Source organism: Dermacentor albipictus, chromosome 10 (assembly GCF_038994185.2).
Source record: "Dermacentor albipictus isolate Rhodes 1998 colony chromosome 10, USDA_Dalb.pri_finalv2, whole genome shotgun sequence".
Classification (NCBI taxonomy): Eukaryota; Metazoa; Arthropoda; class Arachnida; order Ixodida; family Ixodidae; genus Dermacentor; species Dermacentor albipictus.
The window spans coordinates 27,675,465-27,698,506 of record NC_091830.1 but is presented as its reverse complement, the minus strand read 5'-3'; the positions used below and the strand labels follow the sequence as shown (position 1 = coordinate 27,698,506).

The 23,042-nt window shown below is 44.7% G+C and overlaps 1 protein-coding gene across 1 annotated transcript; it reads left to right on the top strand.

Annotated features, from left to right (window-relative positions):
* Positions 1-1,760: 1,760 nt before the first annotated feature.
* On the top strand, positions 1,761-21,658 carry LOC139050650 (uncharacterized). Its single transcript, XM_070527241.1, has 9 exons — positions 1,761-2,021; positions 6,012-6,207; positions 7,587-7,849; positions 11,852-12,045; positions 14,927-14,995; positions 15,320-15,578; positions 19,231-19,302; positions 20,169-20,258; positions 21,536-21,658. Exons 1-9 carry the CDS (start codon positions 1,833-1,835, stop codon positions 21,614-21,616), a joined length of 1,413 nt encoding a protein of 470 aa, XP_070383342.1. The 5' UTR covers positions 1,761-1,832; the 3' UTR covers positions 21,617-21,658.
* Positions 21,659-23,042: the final 1,384 nt, after the last annotated feature.

Here is a 23,042-nt window from a genome sequence, read left to right as displayed (position 1 = left end):
GAGCGAAAATGAAACCCTTCGACCGCCCACGTCGTTGTTTTTCAATCAGTTCTTTTTCCTAGGAATTAAATAGAACTGGGCAAGTAGCATTTTATTTCGTCTTATAATACCGCTGAACTAAACGTAACAGCGCAAACAAATAAGACGAGCCACAAAAAGAAAGACACGACACACACTGGCGCTGACTAACAACTTCTTTTTTCCTTCCATCGTCGATGCATTTATATACCTAGGCCACATAATCGCGCAGGCGCACAGAATCCATTACTGACGTCAGCCATCTTATCATATACGCAAACGTATGAAATCAAATTCTGATTGGTGCAGGGACAACGATGTGTCACTAATGCAATTATTTCCTTGTCTTTTTATGTGATAGGCCTCTAAGGCAAGCCGCGCATATTCATTCTTGCTTTTTCCAAGGATAATTGTCCGATCAAGTCGCGCCTCACAATTGCTGCAAGAGTTTATATGCGCAACCAGGTGCGCTCCTTTATCTACATTTTTGTTTACTTTTTGCGCATGTTCCCTGAGTCGCTCATTGACGCAACGCCCTGTCTGGCCAACGTATGTCTTACCACAAGAGAGTGGAATGCCATAAACCACGCCGACAGCGCACGACACGTATGAGGCATCATGCCGGATTTTGCATCCTCCTCTGTTCTCTCCGCAGGTGCGGGAACATAGCTTTGAAAGCTTGTTTGGCGCAGAAATTGCCAAAGGTACGCCATGCCTGCAAGCAACTCTCTTGAGTTGATGAGTCACCTTATGTATATAAGGGACCACCGCAGGCCTACGCGTTTCACGTTCGGCGGCCGGCCTTCTTGTGGTTTTATTTCTCTGGATCAGAGCTTCAACCACTGCAGCCAAGAGCGACATAGGGAACCCAGCTGCCAAAAGTCGGCTGATCTGATTGTCAAAACTTTCTTGCATCTTGTGTACACACGACCTCTTAAGTGCCAATTCAATACATGACGACGCAATACCTCTTTTCACAATCTTCGAGTGCGCAGACCTGAAGGACAACAGTTCCTTTTTCGCACGGGGTTGATAGGCCCAACACACATGGCGTTCACAGAATTCAAGCTTCAGTTCCAAGAACTGCAATACACTGTTTTGTGGACTCTCGTGGGTAAACGTAAGACCTTGTCCATGTATCTTGTCCTTGTCCATATCTTGTCCAGACCTTGTCCATGTATGCTTGCAGGCATGGCGTACCTTTGGCAATTTCTGCGCCAAACAAGCTTTCAAAGCTATGTTCCCGCACCTGCGGAGAGAACAGAGGAGGATGCAAAATCCGGCATGATGCCTCATACGTGTCGTGCGCTGTCGGCGTGGTTTATGGCATTCCACTCTCTTGTGGTAAGACATACGTTGGCCAGACAGGGCGTTGCGTCAATGAGCGACTCAGGGAACATGCGCAAAAAGTAAACAAAAATGTAGATAAAGGAGCGCACCTGGTTGCGCATATAAACTCTTGCAGCAATTGTGAGGCGCGACTTGATCGGACAATTATCCTTGGAAAAAGCAAGAATGAATATGCGCGGCTTGCCTTAGAGGCCTATCACATAAAAAGACAAGGAAATAATTGCATTAGTGACACATCGTTGTCCCTGCACCAATCAGAATTTGATTTCATACGTTTGCGTATATGATAAGATGGCTGACGTCAGTAATGGATTCTGTGCGCCTGCGCGATTATGTGGCCTAGGTATATAAATGCATCGACGATGGAAGGAAAAAAGAAGTTGTTAGTCAGCGCCAGTGTGTGTCGTGTCTTTCTTTTTGTGGCTCGTCTTATTTGTTTGCGCTGTTACGTTTAGTTCAGAAGTATGTACCAACTAGGCCCAAATGAAGTGTTGCTGAAATTCCTTTCTAGTGCAGTGGGTCCCTCTTTTTGTGTGTCTTCATGTTCTTCAACTTCTAATGTCGTCAATGCATTGATCAGCCACATCATCACTGCGACTTGCCATGCAAGACTTTACGGGTTCTCCCTAGGCAAAGGACTTGTGCCGACAGATGTGAGTGCTTTGTTCAGTCCTGTGTCTCCATCTTGGAGCCATGTCAAGAGACTGTGTAAACTTCTACGCTCGGAGCTGTGGCGGCAAATCCGACTTTTCAAGGACTGGCTTTGGTCTGTTTGCCATGCTAATGACCCCGAGTAGATAGCTCTTAGGAATTACCGTTCTTATATTCGCCTTGCGGCTCAGCTCACGGAAGCAAGTTGGAATTGCATGGTAAAGAGCTTGTGTAGATCTGGTGCAAAAATTACCCTAGATGAAACAAAAAGTGTTAAGGTGCTTGGTAACGCTGTTCTACCTGATGACGTTAACCGTTTGCTAGTGAAAGGCCCTAAGTTCTGTGTTTCTTCTAGTGTCCATGCTCATGAACTCATAGCTATTAATAGAAATGTTGCTTCCAAGGCGAATCAAGACGACCGCGATCGCTGCCTTCTTGAAGGTGTCGAGCGTTTGGAAAAGGTAGTACCTAAAGGATCTTCGCGCTGTTCCGATGTCTGTGTTCGACGAACGTTATCTTTCTTAAAAGATAACGAACTGTGCCTTTTGGAAGCAGATAAAGAAGGTGGGTTTGTTGTTGTTGAGAAGGGCATCTTTAACGAGAAAGCGTTGCAGGCTGTGCTAAAAAAACTTTGCTCCTATTAAGAAAAGTGCAGTTAGGATAAAAACAAAGTTTGTTGACTTTTGTAAAAAACTGGAATTGATGCCGCTTGCAAAAAGCATAGAGAAAAGTAGAGGCAGGTGCCTATCGGTATTTTTTAAGGCTAAGACCCACAAGGCAGATTCACCATTTAGGACCATTATTAGTGAATCTGGTTGTTGGCAGAAGAATGTGAGCCAATTCCTGCAAAAGAACTTAAAGTTTCTAACAGTGAAAGACCCTTTCCGAACAAAGAATTCAAATGACGTGGTGCAGTTCTTGCTTGGGAATAAGGATGTAGGTTATGGTTTTTCTGTTGATGTTGAAGATTTATTTTATTCAGTACCACAGCGTCAACTCCTGTCTTCGGTACATGAATGTATTGAGTATAGTGGTACGATCTCGTTCCAGAATCATGTCGGACTTTCAGTGGGAAATTTTTTAAGTCTTTTAGAATATTACCTTAGAGCTACTTTTATTGTTTTTAATGACCAACCGTATTTACAACGAAATGCTATTTGTATTGGATCATGTGTTGCTCCCGTCCTTGTGGATATTTTTTTGTCTAGTGTGGATCATTCTTTAGACCATGCTTTTATTGAGCGGAAAGTTTTAAAAGTTTTTAGATATGTCGATGATTTTTTGGTATTTTTATTACTTGACTCGTCCTACCAGGACACGATCAATAATGTTTTAGAAGATTTTAAGATACATGGACAAGGTCTTACGTTTACCCACGAGAGTCCACAAAACAGTGTATTGCAGTTCTTGGAACTGAAGCTTGAATTCTGTGAACGCCATGTGTGTTGGGCCTATCAACCCCGTGCGAAAAAGGAACTGTTGTCCTTCAGGTCTGCGCACTCGAAGATTGTGAAAAGAGGTATTGCGTCGTCATGTATTGAATTGGCACTTAAGAGGTCGTGTGTACACAAGATGCAAGAAAGTTTTGACAATCAGATCAGCCGACTTTTGGCAGCTGGGTTCCCTATGTCGCTCTTGGCTGCAGTGGTTGAAGCTCTGATCCAGAGAAATAAAACCACAAGAAGGCCGGCCGCCGAACGTGAAACGCGTAGGCCTGCGGTGGTCCCTTATATACATAAGGTGACTCATCAACTCAAGAGAGTTGCTTGCAGGCATGGTGTACCTTTGGCAATTTCTGCGCCAAACAAGCTTTCAAAGCTATGTTCCCGCACCTGCGGAGAGAACAGAGGAGGATGCAAAATCCGGCATGATGCCTCATACGTGTCGTGCGCTGTCGGCGTGGTTTATGGCATTCTACTCTCTTGTGGTAAGACATACGTTGGCCAGACAGGGCATTGCGTCAATGAGCGACTCAGGGAACATGCGCAAAAAGTAAACAAAAATGTAGATAAAGGAGCGCACCTGGTTGCGCATATAAACTCTTGCAGCAATTGTGAGGCGCGACTTGATCGGACAATTATCCTTGGAAAAAGCAAGAATGAATATGCGCGGCTTGCCTTAGAGGCCTATCACATAAAAAGACAAGGAAATAATTGCATTAGTGACACATCGTTGTCCCTGCACCAATCAGAATTTGATTTCATACGTTTGCGTATATGATAAGATGGCTGACGTCAGTAATGGATTCTGTGCGCCTGGGCGATTATGTGGCCTAGGTATATAAATGCATCGACGATGGAAGGAAAAAAGAAGTTGTTAGTCAGCGCCAGTGTGTGTCGTGTCTTTCGTTTTGTGGCTCGTCTTATTTGTTTGCGCTGTTACGTTTAGTTCAGAAGTATGTACCAACTAGGCCCAAATGAAGTGTTGCTGAAATTCCGTTTTAATACCGAACAAGTATGTATTTCTTTTGCAAGAAGTGGTTCAGTACTAGTGACAGAATTTAACTCAGGGGTGATTTCGTCATCAGGCAAGTACTTGAATGTCCCGGAGGAGTCTCTAATCATGTCCGGCTTTCACCTCTATTTCTCGATTATTAAGGCTCGGTTCGCAAAAACATTCAAGCCTTAGAGATTCTTGAGCCCTAATCTATTAGTTCAGCTTGACTTAATATTTGCCTTTAGTGTCTCTTAAAGCCCGATGTCGGCTGGGCAAGTCAACGCGTCGAGTGCTTTTGACGCGAAATCTCGTGAAAGTTAATAAGTGAATGACATGAAATACTGCCCCATGACACTCAAAGCTGCTGTCGAACGGTGTATAGCTTATTTAGATCGAAGTTGTTTATTCCTAGGATCTGGAAAAAAGAAGTGCGCCCGAGATCTTGACAAAAGCAATGCGCCGGAGCGATCAGCCGTCCAACACGCTGTCGCAATAAAAAAACAACTGTTTCCACGCAACGTTATCAGTCGCGGCGCTCGCTATGAATGTATTTATTCTCCGGGCAAGCAAGTGGAGAGGGAGAGACAGGTAGCAAGTTGAGGGAGGAGACGAACTGTCGATTGCTACCTCGCTCACTTGTTCTTACCGGTAACGGCTGCCAAAGGGCGTCTGCACTGGGGCAAGCGATCATCGCCCTAGCGGCGTTATCAGCAGCTGCATTTTGGACTTGCTGTGTGCCGGACACGCGTAGTTCTCTCTGAGGAAGGAGAACGTGCCCTCGAACAGCAACAGCGAGGGCAAAAGCGTGAATGGGTGCAAAAGTGACGAGAAGCCGCCGCCGCCGAAAGCGCAGCAGCTGATGGGTTTGGACCATCGAATATGGGCCGTACACAGCCCATACATGGCCCATAGACCGACGGTCTACGTCCCTCCGGCTGCGTCCAAAGAAGACATTGAGACCTTTCTAATAGACGACTTTACTTGGATCTCATCCGTCGAAGTCAAGTCGATCGTCATAGCGGGAGACTTCGACGTCGACCGAGCGCGCTCCGATGGCAAGTGGATTGCATCCTTCTTGTTGGAGCGGTTTGGCATTGAGCGCTACCCGGACATCAATTGCCGGCCACGCGTCACCGGTCGTGTATAGATATAAACTTTGGTAAGAACGTGCCTAGCATGACAGTACAACTGATTGACGTGCACCCCAGCGACCACAAAGTTATTGTCACTGTGCTAACAAATGAGACAACATAAGGACGACAACAACGACGAAGTTACGCGTATGTGTCATTATTACATCAACGTAGCAATAACCATACAAATCAAAATATTTGTCAATATAGTCATCCTAGTACAGGTTCGCTAGTTATGCACCTTCACAGAGTGGAAGGGCACTAAATTTTTTTTTTGTATCAGGTCTCATCTAATAGCGTTGATCCCACAGAATGCAAAGTAGAGCTCCTGTGTTTCACTCTCGCCTTTTGTGTATCCTGCTTTTGCGCATTACGTTATGCAATTAAGATTTTTTTTGTCACAAAGAAACAATAATATTTCAGCAATCAAAGGGAGGTCCTGTCAACCCCATAGGCCGGCCTTTCATGGCTGGTGTCCGGGTCGTCGCAACTTTCCACTCGATGTTCGCCTGCAACGTGCTCCGTAACGTGCGGTCGGAAGGCGTCACGAACGCCACAACGCACACACTTCGGAGTCTGTACGTCGGCTTCGTCTGTCTGTCCTTCCTGATTTTTGCCGGTGAGTACGCGAAATATACCTTCCAAAACGCATATGCGCTTGTGTTAATGCTAAACCAGCTTAACTATACGTATTCCTTAGTAATGAGCGATGTTAAAGTGAATATCGCCCTCTCCACTACCATGTACCATATCACAGCTTACATAATCGAAATTCATGAGCAGGCAACATTAAAAAAACAGCGCTCGAAGAAAAGTTATGAGAAAAGAATGAGCTGAGTGCCGGTATTTAACCAGTAAACTCATGATCACGTTACAACCAAGATTGATAAAAACTAATAGGAGCCAAAAGAATGGCGCAGGCACTTTCCACAGACCCTAATGCTGTTCTGCGCGCACTTCAATACTACTTTAACCATTACAGGTAGAAAACAATAAAATTTTATTAAAGGATGGCTGCCGACAGCCTACTGACCTACGCAAATAAGATGTCACGTCAGACACATATTGTGTGCACATCATGAGGATGAACACAGCAAAGCTATCAAAGCAAAAAAGCACAATGACAACAACATAAAACGTACAAAGTACTATCACGCACCGAAGACTCAACACTACCTATCGCTTACACAGCTGAAAATGTACACGATCTCAAGCAGAGTTACATCAAGTCATCGCTGGTTTGGGCCGTAGGATGTTTGTGTAATCGCGTCATTGGTTGCGCTTTGAAGGCACGCACTAGATTTCTTTCTTTCTTGAGGTCACACGAAAATGCAATCAATTCGGCAGCATGGCACCAACGAGCAAACCATCAAGTACTTGGTGCAGAAACGCTATGTCACAATGTAGCCTGCTTTCATATAGAAAGTTACAAGTCCCAGTTTTCCGAAAATAAAATCAGAGGGACGTACCAAGATTCAGAATAAAGATGCATGAAAAACAGACTGACATTATGAGAATGGACACAGGATCACAGCTAGTCAGGGTCACTGCGCACTATACCAGCACAGGATCTCGTTTGGTCCCGGGTTCGGAGAAGTATTACAGAGACGCTAAGGCTTTATTCGAGGGCCTCCTAAAGCTTCACTATCATAATGCAATGCGATGTCTTGTGAGAGGAGCCCTAAATTTGAGAACCAAGAAATGCCTCATTTTTACTATACATTTCGACCTTTATTGAAGCAATTCTTTAATCTTCATTAGAGTGACAGAAATATTTCAATGTTGTGCATACTAGGATGTGACCATTACTTCATAAAACTGGGAAATGTGCTCCTCCCGTATTGAAAAAATTGGATTCTTCTATGGCACAAGATTATGTGCATTCCATTGGGTCTAAAAAATGCCTATTCGCCCATTTATATTGTGTATGTGGTTAAGACCTCTCAGAACTGTTTCTTTGCTCGTTCATGGAACGGCGTCACTTTCTATTCGTTGCAGGTGAATGGGGCTATGCGATCAAGCAACTGGTCGAGGTGGTGATGAAACAGTCGGGAAAGCACATGCTGTACACTTCCTACCTATTGTTCTTCCTCGTGTTCACGGCTCTCACCGCAATCGTCAACTACGCACTGACCTTCTTCTACGCACCGTCCTACCAGCAACTGATGCGAGCGTGTTCCAAGATCGAAGAGCAAATTGTTCTGCCCCCGGGGGAAAACCAAGCCGCTTTACGCTATAGCTACACACTGATAGCGTGGCAGGTGCGTTTTAATTCAAAGACGTTATGTGCCTCATGAAGTTGAAAACCTCGCAGCGTGGCCGGGGATGATACAAAAAGTCACGTGGTGACACGGACGCGCTCGTGCCATTGCTCGCACCTTAGTGGTCGTCTTGACAGCTGGCTTCGGTGCCGCTTATTATACTAGCGTTCCCAGGCATCCCATCATCGCTCTGCGTGGGCCCTGATGGCACTGGCCCACTGCCAGTCGGTGCTGGTATTTCAGCGAGTGCTGTGATGTTCTCCGATGGACAAACCTTCGACGGAGATGGCACGAAAGGTCACATGGTCACAGAGACACATGGTCAAAAGCCACATAGTCACTGGTCTATATATAGAGCTACGCACCGTGGCGCTGCCAGTCGGTGTGCTCATTTCGGTGAATTGTGTCGTGCGTTCTGGTGGACGAACCTTCGACTTCGACTTCTCAGTTGTTATCTGCGTACGGCTCCTTTGCGATTCCACTCGTGTACGCGAACGAGGCCGATGCAATTGATGCGATAGGTGATGCAAGGCAACGTGAAAACAATCGCATTACGTTTCATCAAGTGAGTAGACACCGGGAAGACTTCGCATTGCTTTCACATTCATCCACATAGGGATACCTAAGTGCCTTGGCATTTTATGTCGCGTTCGACTGAGAGGACCCATAAAAAATTTGGTCCTATACTGGAATCTTGCAATTTAGCGTATAGGCCTTGATTTACCACGTTATTTTGTTTCAAGTTGCCTTAATAAACAAGATAGCAGGAATTAAGGCATTTCCATGCCTCGCTGCCCGGAGACGATACTTACGACCAATGTAGACAATCCCTACCTTCGTCTCGGAAGGAGTAGGCAAGAGACATTGTTTCCCTGCATTCTCGCATGCTATATAGCCAAGGGCTCGCGTCGAGTTTGCATCAGGAGCTCAACTTCACTTTTTTTCTTTTCTTTATTTTTCTCTGCGTGGTGCACCTCCAGTGGCGGTTTCGTGCGTCCTGTATTAGATGATTTAGATTTCGCGCGTCCTGTATTAGATGATTATTAGATGATTTATTAGATGATTAGTTTGACTTTCGGCTGTCTTCTCGCAGTGCAGGGGTTTTGTACTTTGCTAGCACGATCGTCAGTGTGCGGTTTACACACCGCGCTTATCAGATTGCACACCAAAATCCGGGCATGGGCCTTTTATTTTGAAAAAAAAAGTCCAAAATGTTCAACGTTCTGTATCCAGCATCCTACGCAGAGCGTCCTTCTCATTTTCTGCTTGTGCAGAATGCCATGCACCTCCGCACTCTGCGCCACGACATTATTACACTCGGCTCAACATCACTTCCCTAACGTAAAATGGGGTTACGCTAATATTATTTTAATAGGCAAATAAAATAGGGGCCTGTAGTCGCATCGGATACCACGTGCAGTGGTGGCTCGTACGAGCAACGATCAGTCGATTGGAACTTACAACGCGTTAGAAAAAGCGACCAGCAAAACTATCCGCAATCCTTTCCGTAATACGCGGCTGAATAAAATTCCAAGCCAAAGTACATTGCATATTTTTCTGTGTTCCTTCCGCTTTTTTTTTTAGGTGGAAAGCTTTTCTTATTTAAAAGGCTAATACACCTGGGCAATTTCCATGTTTATTTCTGCGGGTTATATTGAGACGTGTGGAATGATATAACGAATAATTCTGAATATAGATGATACATTAAATAAGGTAAGTTATTTGAATGCTAAAGCAATATACGGCAAGGTTATCCGCTCGGCCCTGTCGGTTGTCAACGTAAGGTTCACCAACGTCGTTAGTGAGGGAATCAAGGAGGCGTCACCATAGCAACGGCACACGCTTAGAGCTGAGTCAGCACGCGCTCTTACTGGCCAGGAGGCGCTGCGGGCGGACTGGTGGCATCGCAGCCGCGTCTAAGTGGTTTGACGCCAGACACGGGATGTGCACGTGAGCCCCGGCAGCCTACAAAAACGTTCCTGTACCGCGCTTTTGTTGCAGGTAAAGAACCCCGGTTCATCTTTTTGGTGAACTCTGCCTCTGAGTGTTTTGCGTAGCTTTTTAGTTCATTTCTAGACATTAAAAGCCGCAGTTTTGGCTCAAGCCAAACAAAAATAAAGAATCACCGCCCTTTCCTGTTCATGAAGGTAGTCGAACAGCGAAGCTGTGTTAGAGGTACAGCGAGTCTTACACCATGCAAGTCAAACTTCACAGGCAGACTATAGTGCAAACGTTTTCATTCACCATTCTTTCACCTCATTATGCCTTTCTCGTGCTCCGTGGGGTGAGCATACTTTAGGAGTGCCTTTTTTTTCGTTCTCCTTGTGTTTTCTTTTTTGTCCTTGAGGTTTCTCTCTGCGTTTTCCCGTGCTTTATTTTCACGTGCGTAATTTTTGCGTGCCAGTAAAGAGAGCAAGGTTTCGCTGGAAATTAAAACCGTCTGCTTGTATTTTTTTGTTCATTTTGTGTGTAGCGTTCTTTTGCTTGGTTTGTGTTTTCTCTCCTACTGCTTGATCTTCAGTTGTCGTTTCTTGTGTCTGCACCACTCGGTGTGCCTCTTCCGTTTGCAGTGCTTTGTCTGGAGACGTTGAATTTTGCATTGCTTGCTCTTGAGTTGACGGCATATGACGGCGTTTACATTTCACACTCACAGCCTTGTGCCTCAAAATTAAATTTGCCCCTCTCGTGAGACAACGAATGTATCATGGCCCCTTAAGCAATGCCTCATAACCCTGTAAACGCGGCCTCCCCACTACGACGACCGAAAATATGTGAGATTCTACGCTGGAATAACGAGCCACAAAGGAGCCATCTGTGGAAGAAGACGACGACGACTGCGAACGCAGGAGCAGTGGCACGAGCGCGTTCACGTGGTAGCTCCGAGGGGCGCCAACGAGCCAGCTGTGGAAGAAGACAATGATGCTCGAGCAATTGCTGATGATGATATTTTCAGCAAACTACGGCACAGGGTCCGCATAAGCAGCTTCCCTGTAAGACGAAAATCGGCAGAACCCATCTGATGATTGCTGTCGACGGTAATGCGTTAGCATTTAATCGATATCGTCACGCAAGGTGTTGCCACCATCGAAACGGGTTATGTATCAGGCATGTACTGCAGAGGGACACCTTCGCGCTTCCCTCGGAACATGAAGCGCTATGTAGCGGCGTCGTGGTGAAGCATGAGCGTGTCCTCCGAAACGCTCGGCACGCCCGTCCGTAAAGCAGTAACCGGGTTTCTCTCTCGCGCTTCTTTCTATGCACGCTGCGCTATCTTCTGGCACAGCGGAGAAGTCTGAGCGCGACCTCCGAGATCAGAAGCATGGCAGGCCGGCACCTGCGAATGCTGAGAATTGTTCGTTCCCTCGCTTACACCACACCTAGGGGCACATACTCAGAGACTCCAAGGTGGTCAGAGGTTCATTGAAGAGCAGCACATGCCCAGTGCATTCGTGGCGCACCTCGATGAACTGCTGGCGTAAAAGGTGTTCATTGAAGAGTTGCAGTTACCCACAGAATTTGTGTCACAGCGAGCTAATGCATCGGGCAATCGTTCCGTTTAGCGAACTGCCGCTCACAATCGAGCAAATTATGCAAGCTCAATGTACAGTAAACATCAAAAGTTTGCGGACCACGGGATCTCGGAAAACGCTTCCGAGCAGTGTGTAACAGTAGTAGGTAAACCTGAACTTGACAATGTCGTTCACATATACAGGTAGATGGTGTATATGTGAATACAAGGCTGTGCTGTGAGGCTGTGCAGATATCCTGCTTGTTCTCAGATATGTTCCGTAAGGTGTTGTGCTATTCACTGACTGGAAATGCAGAGAAAGAAAGAGCACATTTTTCACAATTTTATAAATACATTTATGCACCAGACATGACATTCACTCTGGTCATAGAAAGTGGACCTTGCCCTTGTTTTCACTCACTGACATCGTTTTGAGTGGGCTATGCTACGGGATATTTTTCATGCTCACGTGTGACAATAACTAATGTTTTCAGATCATCGCCTCATCGTGGTCACTCTACTTCGGCACCAGAAGTGGCCTCTATGTTGATAAACTTCCAATGTTGGCAAGCAACTCCAGATTCCTTCAGTGGCTGTTTCAGGCGCTTAAATGCTATGGCATCTTGCAGGCCTCCGTTTGGGGAATGATACCCCGCCTATGGATGGCATACTTTGCGAGGACATTCAGGTAAGAAACGAAACGTTCGCGTAAAGAAATTTTTATATCCACCGATATTTCACCTGTCAGTTTCATGCACCGACACCTGTCTGTCTGTCTGTCTGTCTGTCTGTCTGTCTGTCTCTTTCTCTGTATGTATGTATGTATGTATGTATGTATGTATGTATGTATGTATGTATGTATGTATGTATGTATGTATGTATGTATGTATGTATGTATGTATGTATGTATGTATGTATGTATGTATGTATGTATGTATGTATGTATGTATGTATGTATGTATGTATGTATGTATGTATGTATGTATGTAATGTATGTAATGTATGTATGTATGTATGTATGTATGTATGTATGTATGTATGTATGTATGTATGTATGTATGTATGTATGTATGTATGTATGTATGTATGTATGTCTCTGTCTGTTGAAGGCCAAAAAAGCTTAAACGATTGTGCAGAAACGATAGACGACCATTGTCAGTGTGACCGAATAGCACGGACGAAAGAACTAATGAACGAACGCACGAACAAAAAAAACGAGCAAGCGAGTTAGGAAAAGAACGTGCGTGACAAAAATAAAGAGAGAGAAATGGAGAAGCTAACGAAAAAATGGATGAACAGTGTTTTCCTAGCCGAGTCGAAGACTGGGCATACCCTTTGATATACGAAATGCAGTCCTTTCCCTGTGCCAAATTATTATCTTGTGCTTCTTTAGGTGAGATATTTGTACAAAGTCGTGTGTGTTTCCTGAAGTATATCAAAAAGGAATTGGCACGTCACGAGGGTAGTCGGCAGAACAGGCACTAAAATTTATCATAGACCAAAAGAGTCAGTCGTGATAACCTGAGGCTTCCGTTGTAACAATGGCACTGCTATTAAGTGCGCGTGGGTGCTCAGTAAAATGTTTATTTTTTCACATTACGCGGGCCTTTTTCTTGCTGGCAAAAATAAACATGCGATGTGTACCTGTGCAGAAACACGTGAGTTTGACATTTTTATGATTCTATACTATGGCGTAATTTATATGTTGAACAACAATCAAAAACTTAAATGATTCCTTTGAAATAAATTATTGGTTAATAGGAATTAGAATATTGCTTATGGTTTATCAGCAAGACACTCATCAATAGCAGGCAGTTTGTCTTATTCAGGTAGAAATATGCGGGCCTCTTTCCAGCATGAAATGTTTTAGCTCCCTTTGTCGGCGACCTTCAAGAGGACTTGAGCCAAAATCCGGAGCCGCTATCCAGGCACTAAAGACGAGAATGGAACGAGAATGGGGCGAGGACGAAAGGAGAACATCCGGCCCTTGTTGCGCGATCAAATCGAGATCATCCGGGCAACTAGTCGAAACTCACGAACATGTGGTCTCTCGCTCCCAACCCTTGGCAAAAAAACGCATTACATACGATAGTTACTGTCCAAACAAACTACAAAAAAATATTGCTTCCGATTTCTTCCTAATGTTTGAAGACAATATTACTCATGCTGTAACTTCTTGTAAGCTGAAGCTGAATTTCTCATTTACAATACCGACCTTCAAAAGGCAGATACAGCGGGCCATACAATTCATTGTCATCTTTTGGCGCTGAGACAGGGCTGCCTGTGTTCTTTTCAACGCCAGCAGTCTATGAGTTCCGCGGCGCGGGTCTCGCGGCGGGCCCTTTGAGAGATGGCGTCACGCTGCATGACCAGGCCGGCAGCGTTCGGCTCGCCGCAAATGGTTTTGAGACGCTTGTAAGATGGTTGTGCGTAATCGTGGTAATTACTCCAACCAATCCAACCAATCCAACCAGCAGCCATTTGATGCTTACGTCTACTCTTGATTACGGGAGAGCCAACATTTTTTTAAACAAGGAGCATTTTATTTGCGACATCCTGCGTATCTTGTGCGTGTTGGTTTCGATAAGTTGAGTTACGAGTATGCATCTGTCTTCGGGAAATTTCTTACGCGTGCCCTCTCTCAAAAATTAATGAAAAATGGGGTTTACCGTATCAAAACCACTTTCTGATTATGACGCACGCCGTAGTGGAACGGGGGGGGTGGGGGGTAAACGTTTATTGTAGAACCAGCACTTGATGATGGCCGGGCCTAAGCCACCCATGATGGGGTGTCGAGGGCTTGCCTCGCCGTCGCCTCACGGGCGTGCTGGGCCCCCCAGGTTTGGTCATCGAGGGCGGAGCTCCGCAGAGCCTCATGCAACCTCGACGAGAGGGTCGTGGTGTTAATGTGCATGTACTGTGCTGGGCACTCCCACAACATACGCAGAAGCGTAGCCGGGTGAATGCCACAGCCCCGGCAGTTGGGGGTAGTGTAAACGTCCGGGATTATGAAGTAGAGGCGGACGGGTGAAGGGTACGTGTTTGTTTGTAGCAGACCCAGGGTGGTAGCCTGCGCCCGGCTGAACTTGGGGGCAGGTGCGGGGAAAGTTCGGCGACTGAGGTGAAAGGCTATAATTGAAATTTCGACCACCTTGGGTTGTATAACGTGCACCTAAATCTAAGTACATGGATGTTTTCCCATTTCGCCTTCATCGAAATGCGGCCACCATGACTGGATTTCGATCCCACGACTTCGTGCTTAGCAGCCCAACACCATAGCCGCTAAGAAACCTCGGCGGGTTTGTCCTATCTCTACTTGCCTGATTTTCAAGAAGCAATTCGACATAGCGAAGACATAGTCATATGACTGCCTGATACGTCTATTTTCTATGTTCTCATTTTGCGCCGCACTGTTTATCTGTCACAATGCAATTCTACCTACCCGCCCAACTTACCGCACTTTCCAATGTGATGAATTTTGGAAAAAATAAAACATCTTGAGACTGTTTTCTAGCTCACCTATCCATCATATTGCAATGTTTTTCTGTCACACTATGCTCACCTTCTAGATGCTACATCAGAGTCATTTGTGAGCAACTGGATGCCTGTCTTCGCTCTTCAGTAGCTTCGTCAGAAAGGCAAGTGTTTTTTTTTTACTCCGTTGAATAAACTCACTATTTATTGAGTGCCCTTTGTAATTTGTTTTATTCTAAAATGTGGTACGCATGTCGATGCGATCACTACACCACACCGTAAGAATACGCGTGGGATGTTTTTGTTGCTATCTCACATTTTCCCCAATAATTTCTTCATATTTTTTATCATTCACCAAGGCATTCATGAAGACACGAAATGAAATCATTTTTTCGCTTTCCGTCAGAGTGCACCTTTCATCCACTTTTCATCATGCCACGGGAGAGAGTTGCTGCCCTGTATGACTCGTACGTCCTTATTTCCACTAGAATGACAAGACGGCTGGACGCCCTTCGGCAAGACCTGGAGCGCGTCAAGACAGCGTCTGGCGTCGCCTCTCGTATCGTTTCCCCGGGCTTCACTGCCGCCCTCTTTGCCAGCGTAGTCAACGTCACCGTCGCTCTACACTGTGCTTCCTCGGGTACGGTGTTGGGCGACGAGTATCGCATCTTCTTTTCCGGCTGGGTCCTCCTGCAGATGGTCAGCCTCACTTGGCCTGTACTAGGGTGGCAACGAATCAAGCATGAGGTACAGCAAGAATTACGCTGTCTCCAATTTTTCTGCTGCACATCTGAACGTTCATATGCATGAGAAGTATTGTGTTGCTGACTAGTTGGTTCACGGAGAAAGTAGCGTACTGTTCAAAACACAAAGACATTTGACGTGTCCACAACGACTGGCAATATGCTTGTTGTAGTTACTAACATTACAAGAACGCAAAAGCATACTTTACAGTCACCTGAGGTGGTTGCGTTGTGGAGCTTAGAGCTTGGGCTGTTCTTTCCGTCTTTCATTCGCCCTTAACCTTCCCCCAGTGCAAAGTAGCAAACCAGAATTTTATCCGATACCATCCCTGCCTTTTCCATCCCGTTTCTCTCTCTCTCACTCACTCACTCACTCACTCACTCACTCACTGTCTCTTATAAATAGCACTTTGTAAGTACAAGAAGTTGCTGCTCCTTGTGTACTCTGTCAACTCCAAGGGCTGGTTACGAGGTCGCATGATCTGAACTTTTCGTATGGAAAACTATAGCATGTGAAAAATGAGCTGCCTTACTTTGGATGGCTGTACACCTCGAACACCTGAAGATACATGAACTCTGAGAACGTAGATCACTGCGATCATTACCCCGGTCTCTAAGGGCATGAAGGGTACGCCTGTTAACTTTAGCGAAGGCGTAGGAATATGCCAAAGCACGCTAGGACGCGACGAAATCCATTTTGTTGGCCGTTGTATGGAGGAAGTCACTCTGTAATATCTCATTCAGCTTAATTGTTTAACTAGGTAGGATACCCTAACCAACTTTTCAAGTACTACAACATTAGAGAAAAGCGTCAAATCAGAAATTTGTGGGGGGTTCAAGAAATAATGTAATTAAGCATTTCAAATCTTACTACTTGTTCCTAATAACTCATTCTGCGTTCACAAGAAAGGCTGCGAAACATGATAAAAGAGCGCGTGGCATGACCACTCGCCCAGCTTGAATGAAGCGTGCCCAACTATACAGCCTATAATATAGCAACATATTCACCTCAGCTGGCGTGCTCCCTGGTCTGCTTATCACACGTGCGAACTGTCACGAGGGAAACACTTAAGTCGCGTAAATCGCGTGGGCGACGCCTGCGCCAGTGTCCGCCTAATAAACTACGTCTAATATATAATACGTCTAGTTAATGTGACTGTGGCTTCGAACGTTCTTGCGGCTTTATTTATTGAGCTTTATCTTGCTTTATTTGCCTAAGGCTTGAATGTATTCTCAACTGTCCTGAATATGAATGGCATAAGACGTGAACGAATTCTCTTTATTTTATTGTCAGTGTTCCTCAACCAATAACGCAATAGGACCCCGTGCATGTGCAGCACTACTGCCGAATCATCGCGTATATAACACCCCACCTTTTTTCAAAATTAACAATCAGGAATGTCACAAGTCTGTTTGAAACCTGAAAGATAGCTTTTTATGCACTAAGAGTACTTCTCATGATGGCCTATCCGCCAAGTATGCTTGCAGCTGCCACAAACACTAACCCCGAAAATTCCCTCTAGAAATTTTGGTAACAAACTATATGCTCTTTAAGCGGCAGCGAGGCCAGTTTGATTGCGCCATTGATTTCATAGGTGGCATGTGATGTCACTGCAATCCCGGTGCTCAAGCGGGAATCTCACCAGATTTCTTTCACATTTAGCGGGTTTTCTTTAGGAACCCTGAAAAATGTTTTACATAAGGAACAGTGAGTTAGAAAATACCAAAATACATGTTTACTAAAACGCTCCACAGCTGTACAATTTGATGTTCTGTCTTAAAATTATTGCTTGCGAAAATGGTTATCTAATGTGTAATTATTATGCGATTCGGCATACCATTGATTAGTGTAACTTTTTATATAATAGCCAACCACATGCATTTGACCTCGCGATTCTAGAGTCCACCGGTATATATTTAAACCTCGGATAAGTTTAGCCAAGACATCCTGTAAAACACGGCTTGGGATATGCAGCAGCACGTAGCAAAGCTTGTTGTGGAGACAACGCACAGTATGTAGCGTGGTTTTTACTGTCATTGATGCTCTCAATACTATTTTCTTTCCAATCAATTGTTTGAGAGTGATACAACTATTGATAATGCTGCATCCCTATTATACATGCAGAAATTACGTTAAACACCTTTAGAGCAGTAAAATGAACATAATATTCATATTAAATAAATACGTGATTCTATATAATCCTTCAGATTTTTCTTTTTTTTTCAGAAGTGACTACTATTTTTCAGCGGCTATGCCAACACTGCTCAGATGGTGTCGTGGATCACAATCCATCCCAATAAGGAATCGTACATGGTCTTCTTTAAGCTTTGTCCTTGTTGATTGAAACATTCTAGTACAATTGTTTATTGCGGTCTATATATCTAAGTTCTTACGCAATAACGGTTACTTCAAAACGCACGAAGGCGAGCAATTTCAATGCAGATGCTTATTGAATGCAGAAAGCTTCAGTTAGAGCGCAACGAACAGATGAAGTTGATAAATTCGTGAATCCATAAAGCGATATGAAGCTAACTGAGGAAAAGAACAACGTTTAGCAAAATCCATATACTATGAGTCGCTCTTTCTCTGGATATATACCCTCAGATAAGGACCAATTTACTCTCAGGTTAATCTTTGGAAAACTTAGATTGAGTTCACCATGGTGCTGTGGGGTCCGATTGCCGGAAAACATCTGTTTTCCCTAGTGCGATAGTTTTATGTTGAGGAAACCATATGCGAAGTAACCTTGTGGTTTCGTGTTGCTTTCTATAGGACGCGAAATCTGGATTTTCCAGGGTTGTTTTTCTTACTCAAGGAGCTCTTTGTTCAAGCACGATGTGTCTGTGCGTTGCCAATAATTAGATTTAGCACTCTAGTGTCCCGAGACAGCACTGCAAGTATCCTAAAGCACATACACTAATTTCAACACATGGGCTGCTACTCAACGAAAAACTATTACTCAGGCCTCCTATATATATATATATATATATATATATATATATATATATATATATTCGTGTTCGCTCTGCCTGAAATTGTCACAACAGTTTCATCATTGAGCAGAGAAAGAGAAGGAAAGGCAGGGAGGTTAACCAGAGGCGAGTTTCTAGTTTGCTACCTTGCTCAGGGGTGGGGAATACAGGGGTCGTAAAGGCGACAAAAACGAGGGGAGAAAAAAAAGGAACTAGAACAAAAAAAGAAAACAGTAACAGAGAAGGCGTTCTAATTCCAGGCGATCATTGAGCAAGTTGCTTATGGACAAACAGGCTTGTAACAATTAGGAATTTCACAATTTATCCGAACAATTTAAAATTAACACAATTACTGCATGCCATGGAAGGTGGCGGGTGAGTATGTAGCCTTACGCAGCTGTGGGGGTATCCAGTGGCTTTATGGGTTTTAAAGTTTACGGTAATATTGACTGGCTGAATGATTCAACCATAGTGTTGGATTTGCTTCCTCCGAAATGTTACATATTTAATATATTAGTAGTCGTACAATCGGCCAGCATGAGACGCACAAACTCGCTTCCATAAAGTAGCCTTCAGCAAGGTTCCTCCCAGTATTTTCACAATTTTGCATTCAAATATTCGATGAGTCTCACAAACTAGAAACGTGTTCAGAAAAATTATCTTCTTATCCTTTTGAATTGCAGGTCGCCAAGTTGCGATACGTTGCGCAGGACTTTGAGCTGCCCGACGGTTCCCCGACAATTCTTTCGGAACATGTAAGAACTCCAGAGACTAATATTTAGGGTATGTGTTGTGCCCGCAAATGATATCAAATTTTGGCAACAATACCATATTATAGGTGCAGAGAGCCAGCAGTCATTGGTAAACGTTAGTGCCTGACATGACTCCCAGAACCACGTAAAACGGATAGTTACATTAAAATTACACCAATGGAACATAACAAAACACAATAGTGTCGTCTTTCTTGTTAATAAAATAGGTCATATCAGCTACCAATATTTACTGGTAGCTAGTTTCCGCAAGCGCGCCCATTCAGTTCATTATTAAATAAGTGTGAAAAATGTTATAAGAAATTGGACAGGGGAAACCTTTTCCTGGCGTATCCTTTTCGGTCTGTAATTAAAGACACTCCATAAGCAGGTGCAAAACTATATTTAAATGAGGAACAATAATGAAATAAAGCAATTCTCATCTTTTACCTGGCAACACCACGCTGAGTATGAGGCACGTGTAATGGGGGGCTCCTGAGTAATTTTAGACCACAGGCGGTTCCTTGACGTGCACTCTGTGCACGGTGCAAAAGTGTTTTTGCATTCCACCCACTTCAATAGACCGGAGCTGTGGCCTGCAATTAAGCTCCCGCCCTCATGCACAGCAGGTCGCAACGACACAGAGAAGCAAGCATTCTACTGCAGTATTCTTTTAATAGTACCACACCACATGAAATAAGAATGTGAAGTGCAAAATGTTTTTTGGCCACGATGGTTAATGTCCTAGACTCTTCAATTAGGTGCCATGAACATAAAATAACGCTATGTAGAAAACTCAACGTGGCTGCGAATTCTTTCATTATTCCTCACATTGTTCGATCAGGTGTTGATCACGTGCATTTACGTTGCAGATATTGATGCTGCTTTACAGCCTTGAAGGTGATGTTTTCACAAACGCTTTCGGCGGATTTATTGCTATCCAGCCCTCCTTAGTCGCCAGCGTAAGTAGACGTAGTCATTACTTCGTTGACATAGAGGCCCGAATTCTTAAACGTTAGTTTTGAAAACTACTTTTCTGTTACGTCCCCTTAGTTCAAATCTGAGAAATCGTTTACTAGGAGCCGATATAGCGAAGCCTGCCTTTGTGCTTTGAATCCTCACAGTGTGGCAGTCCCGGATATACCTTACATTTTTTTTTACGAACACTACACCTCTCTGCATGAGCATGTGCTAGCGCATCACCTACCTGATGTTAACAGCGCAAAACGTAGACGGGACACGCGACTAGAAGATGACACCACAAGGACTTGCGGTTTCATCTTCTCGTCTCGGGTCCCGTGTACGTTTTGCGTTCTTAACACCAGGACGTTCTTAACACCAAGCTGCTATTGGAGTGAAATACATTTCATCTACCTGTTCTCCCATTTTATGCATACCTTTGTGTGAACGTTATTCCTTGTTGCTGGCAGGCTGTGGACCTCATGAGAGGAGGAAAACTGGGCAATGTAAACAATATTGCTTAACAAAACTACTCCCGACACCGCGCCATGCCAAGGTTTAAATGAATGAGCGAATTATTGGGTTTTACGTGCCAAAACCACGATTTGATTATGAGGCAGGCCATGGTGGCAGACTCCAAATTTATTTTGGCCATCACTGAATCTTTCATGTACCCCATAGCAAGGGCCGCGGGTGTTTTTGCACTTCGCACCCATCGAAATGCAGTCAGCACGGCCGGGATTCCATCCCGCAGCTTTGTGCTTAGCAGCTCAGTACCATAGCCCTTAAGCCACCGGGCAGGTGGCCCACAATTTTTGAAGACTGGAAATACGTTTAGCGCTCGTCTCTGTCAGTTTTTAAAGTAACGTAGGCAAATTTGGCAGAATGCTGGCCATGCCTTTTTACATTAGTACTTCGGTATACGGATTTCGCAACAAGTTCATGACCGTGATTGGTAATATTTCAATCACTGCTTTCTATCGACAACAACTTACTGTTATTCTGATTTCCATGGATATAATGAGAATGAGAAAGTGATTTCTTGAAAGATCACTCAATTGAACGGGAATCACTGAATTCGCAAAACGAGGCGAGATTTTTTTCCTACAGAGTATAACAGTGTACTTTATTCCATGGCAATAAAAAAATGACTTTACCACTGTTTGTTAGAAATTTACATAAAAATTCCGCGTATGGTGGGCATCTTTGCCTTTGTGTGTGTGGGCGTTTTCTTTTGTTATGTCTGTAAACTTTCCTTTATTTCACTCCTTTCTTTCAGGTAATAGGTACTGTGGCCGCTTACACTGTGCTCCTTAGACAGACGGCAGACGTTCTCATTGCCTCGGGAGAAACACACTGAGAACCATAATACAGAGAAAATAAACACCACTAGTAACGAAAAGAAAAAAAAGAGCTCTTGTTCGCCTTTTTTGTAGATTTTCTTTTGACTTTTGTGGTGCTTCAATGTATATGTAAGTATAGGGAAAGTTGTACTGACAACGAGTAGGCCTATAGTTATTTCTCCACGATTCAGGGTTCTTTCCTTTACTTCACAGTCTACAGGGTCTGTGCACATCATGAATACATCTTCGATTATATCGTTCATGCAAAAAAAAACATTAATGGCAGGATTCAATGTTGTGTTCCAAAGCCGTTTCGATCTTATGCCGGCGTGCCACCAGCAGACTGCTGCAGAATGAAAGACGTAGGTGGGTCCAGGTAACAATCGCTTTATTGATCTCCGCGTTCTACGCAGAAGGCCTTCTTTTGCGTGTTCACTGAATCAAACCCGCCCAACTCCTTTCGCCCCCCCCCCAAGCCCCGCCCTTCAGCATTGTCACAAAGAATAATTCAGGCAGTACAAAGGCCATGTTCGTTCTTTCTCCCTTCTTACGCCTGTACGCGTCGATTTCACGGCACGTCCTGGCTTCCTGTGCAGTTTGCGCAGTCGTGAAAATGAAAACGGGTGACATACAGGCTGCTCATCACATTATCATAACCAGATGAAAAAATAGCATTCGTAACCCACGCGATGGTAAAAACTGCATCTACCCGTACAGGCAATCAAGGGCGTCAGTCCTTGTTTTTTCGGCTGAGCAGGTTATGCTTGATTAGACCGTGTCTTCTAATATTCATGGCGCTTATTCTTAACCAGGCCTGTGATGAACATTCATAATGTCAGATACGCATTCGTGATGAAGCATTCATAATGTCTAGATACGTTAGAACGTATCTCCGAAACATTCACGAACCAGTCAAGGATACTGCGTACGGAACTGCAGGCAGAACCCACGAAGACGCGGCGTACCCAGGATACCGCATATTCTTAATAACCTGCAAACTCACCGGCTGCTGTTTCGTCAATGGCCTTTGGACGAAACAACACGCGGGCGAGCTGTCCACGGGTGTCGGTCCCTCTTACGCGTGCTACTGCATCGTCACGCTTCTCTTCTACGTGTGGTCCCTGGGCATCGTCGTCACGACCCAGGCCGCACCAAAGGCAGGCCTGAGCCGCACCGCACACGTCATATTCTACGGTTTTTACGTCATGGTCTTCGCGCAAGCCGCCGTAAACGCCGTAACCATAGCCACCCGATCTGCCAGGCTGCTGGAGATCCTGAGAACCTGCGCGGCACTGGAAACTGAACTATACCTGAGGGGAACTGAAGTCAGACGGAGGCTGACCAAGGTGTCGCAATGGTGCCTTGTCCTGTCTGTCCTGGACAGTGTCAAGTACGTCGTGGCCGACCGAGAAGTCATCCCGGCAGCGCTGAAATTCATGACGG

Coding starts and splice junctions, on each gene's coding strand:
- LOC139050650 (XM_070527241.1), top strand. CDS start 1,833: ATGTACCAACTAGGCCCAAATGAAGTGTTGCTGAAATTCCTTTCTAGT. Junction 12,046..14,926: donor TACTTTGCGAGGACATTCAG/GTAAGAAACGAA, acceptor CTCACCTTCTAG/ATGCTACATCAGAGTCATTT. Junction 19,303..20,168: donor CGACAATTCTTTCGGAACAT/GTAAGAACTCCA, acceptor TTTACGTTGCAG/ATATTGATGCTGCTTTACAG.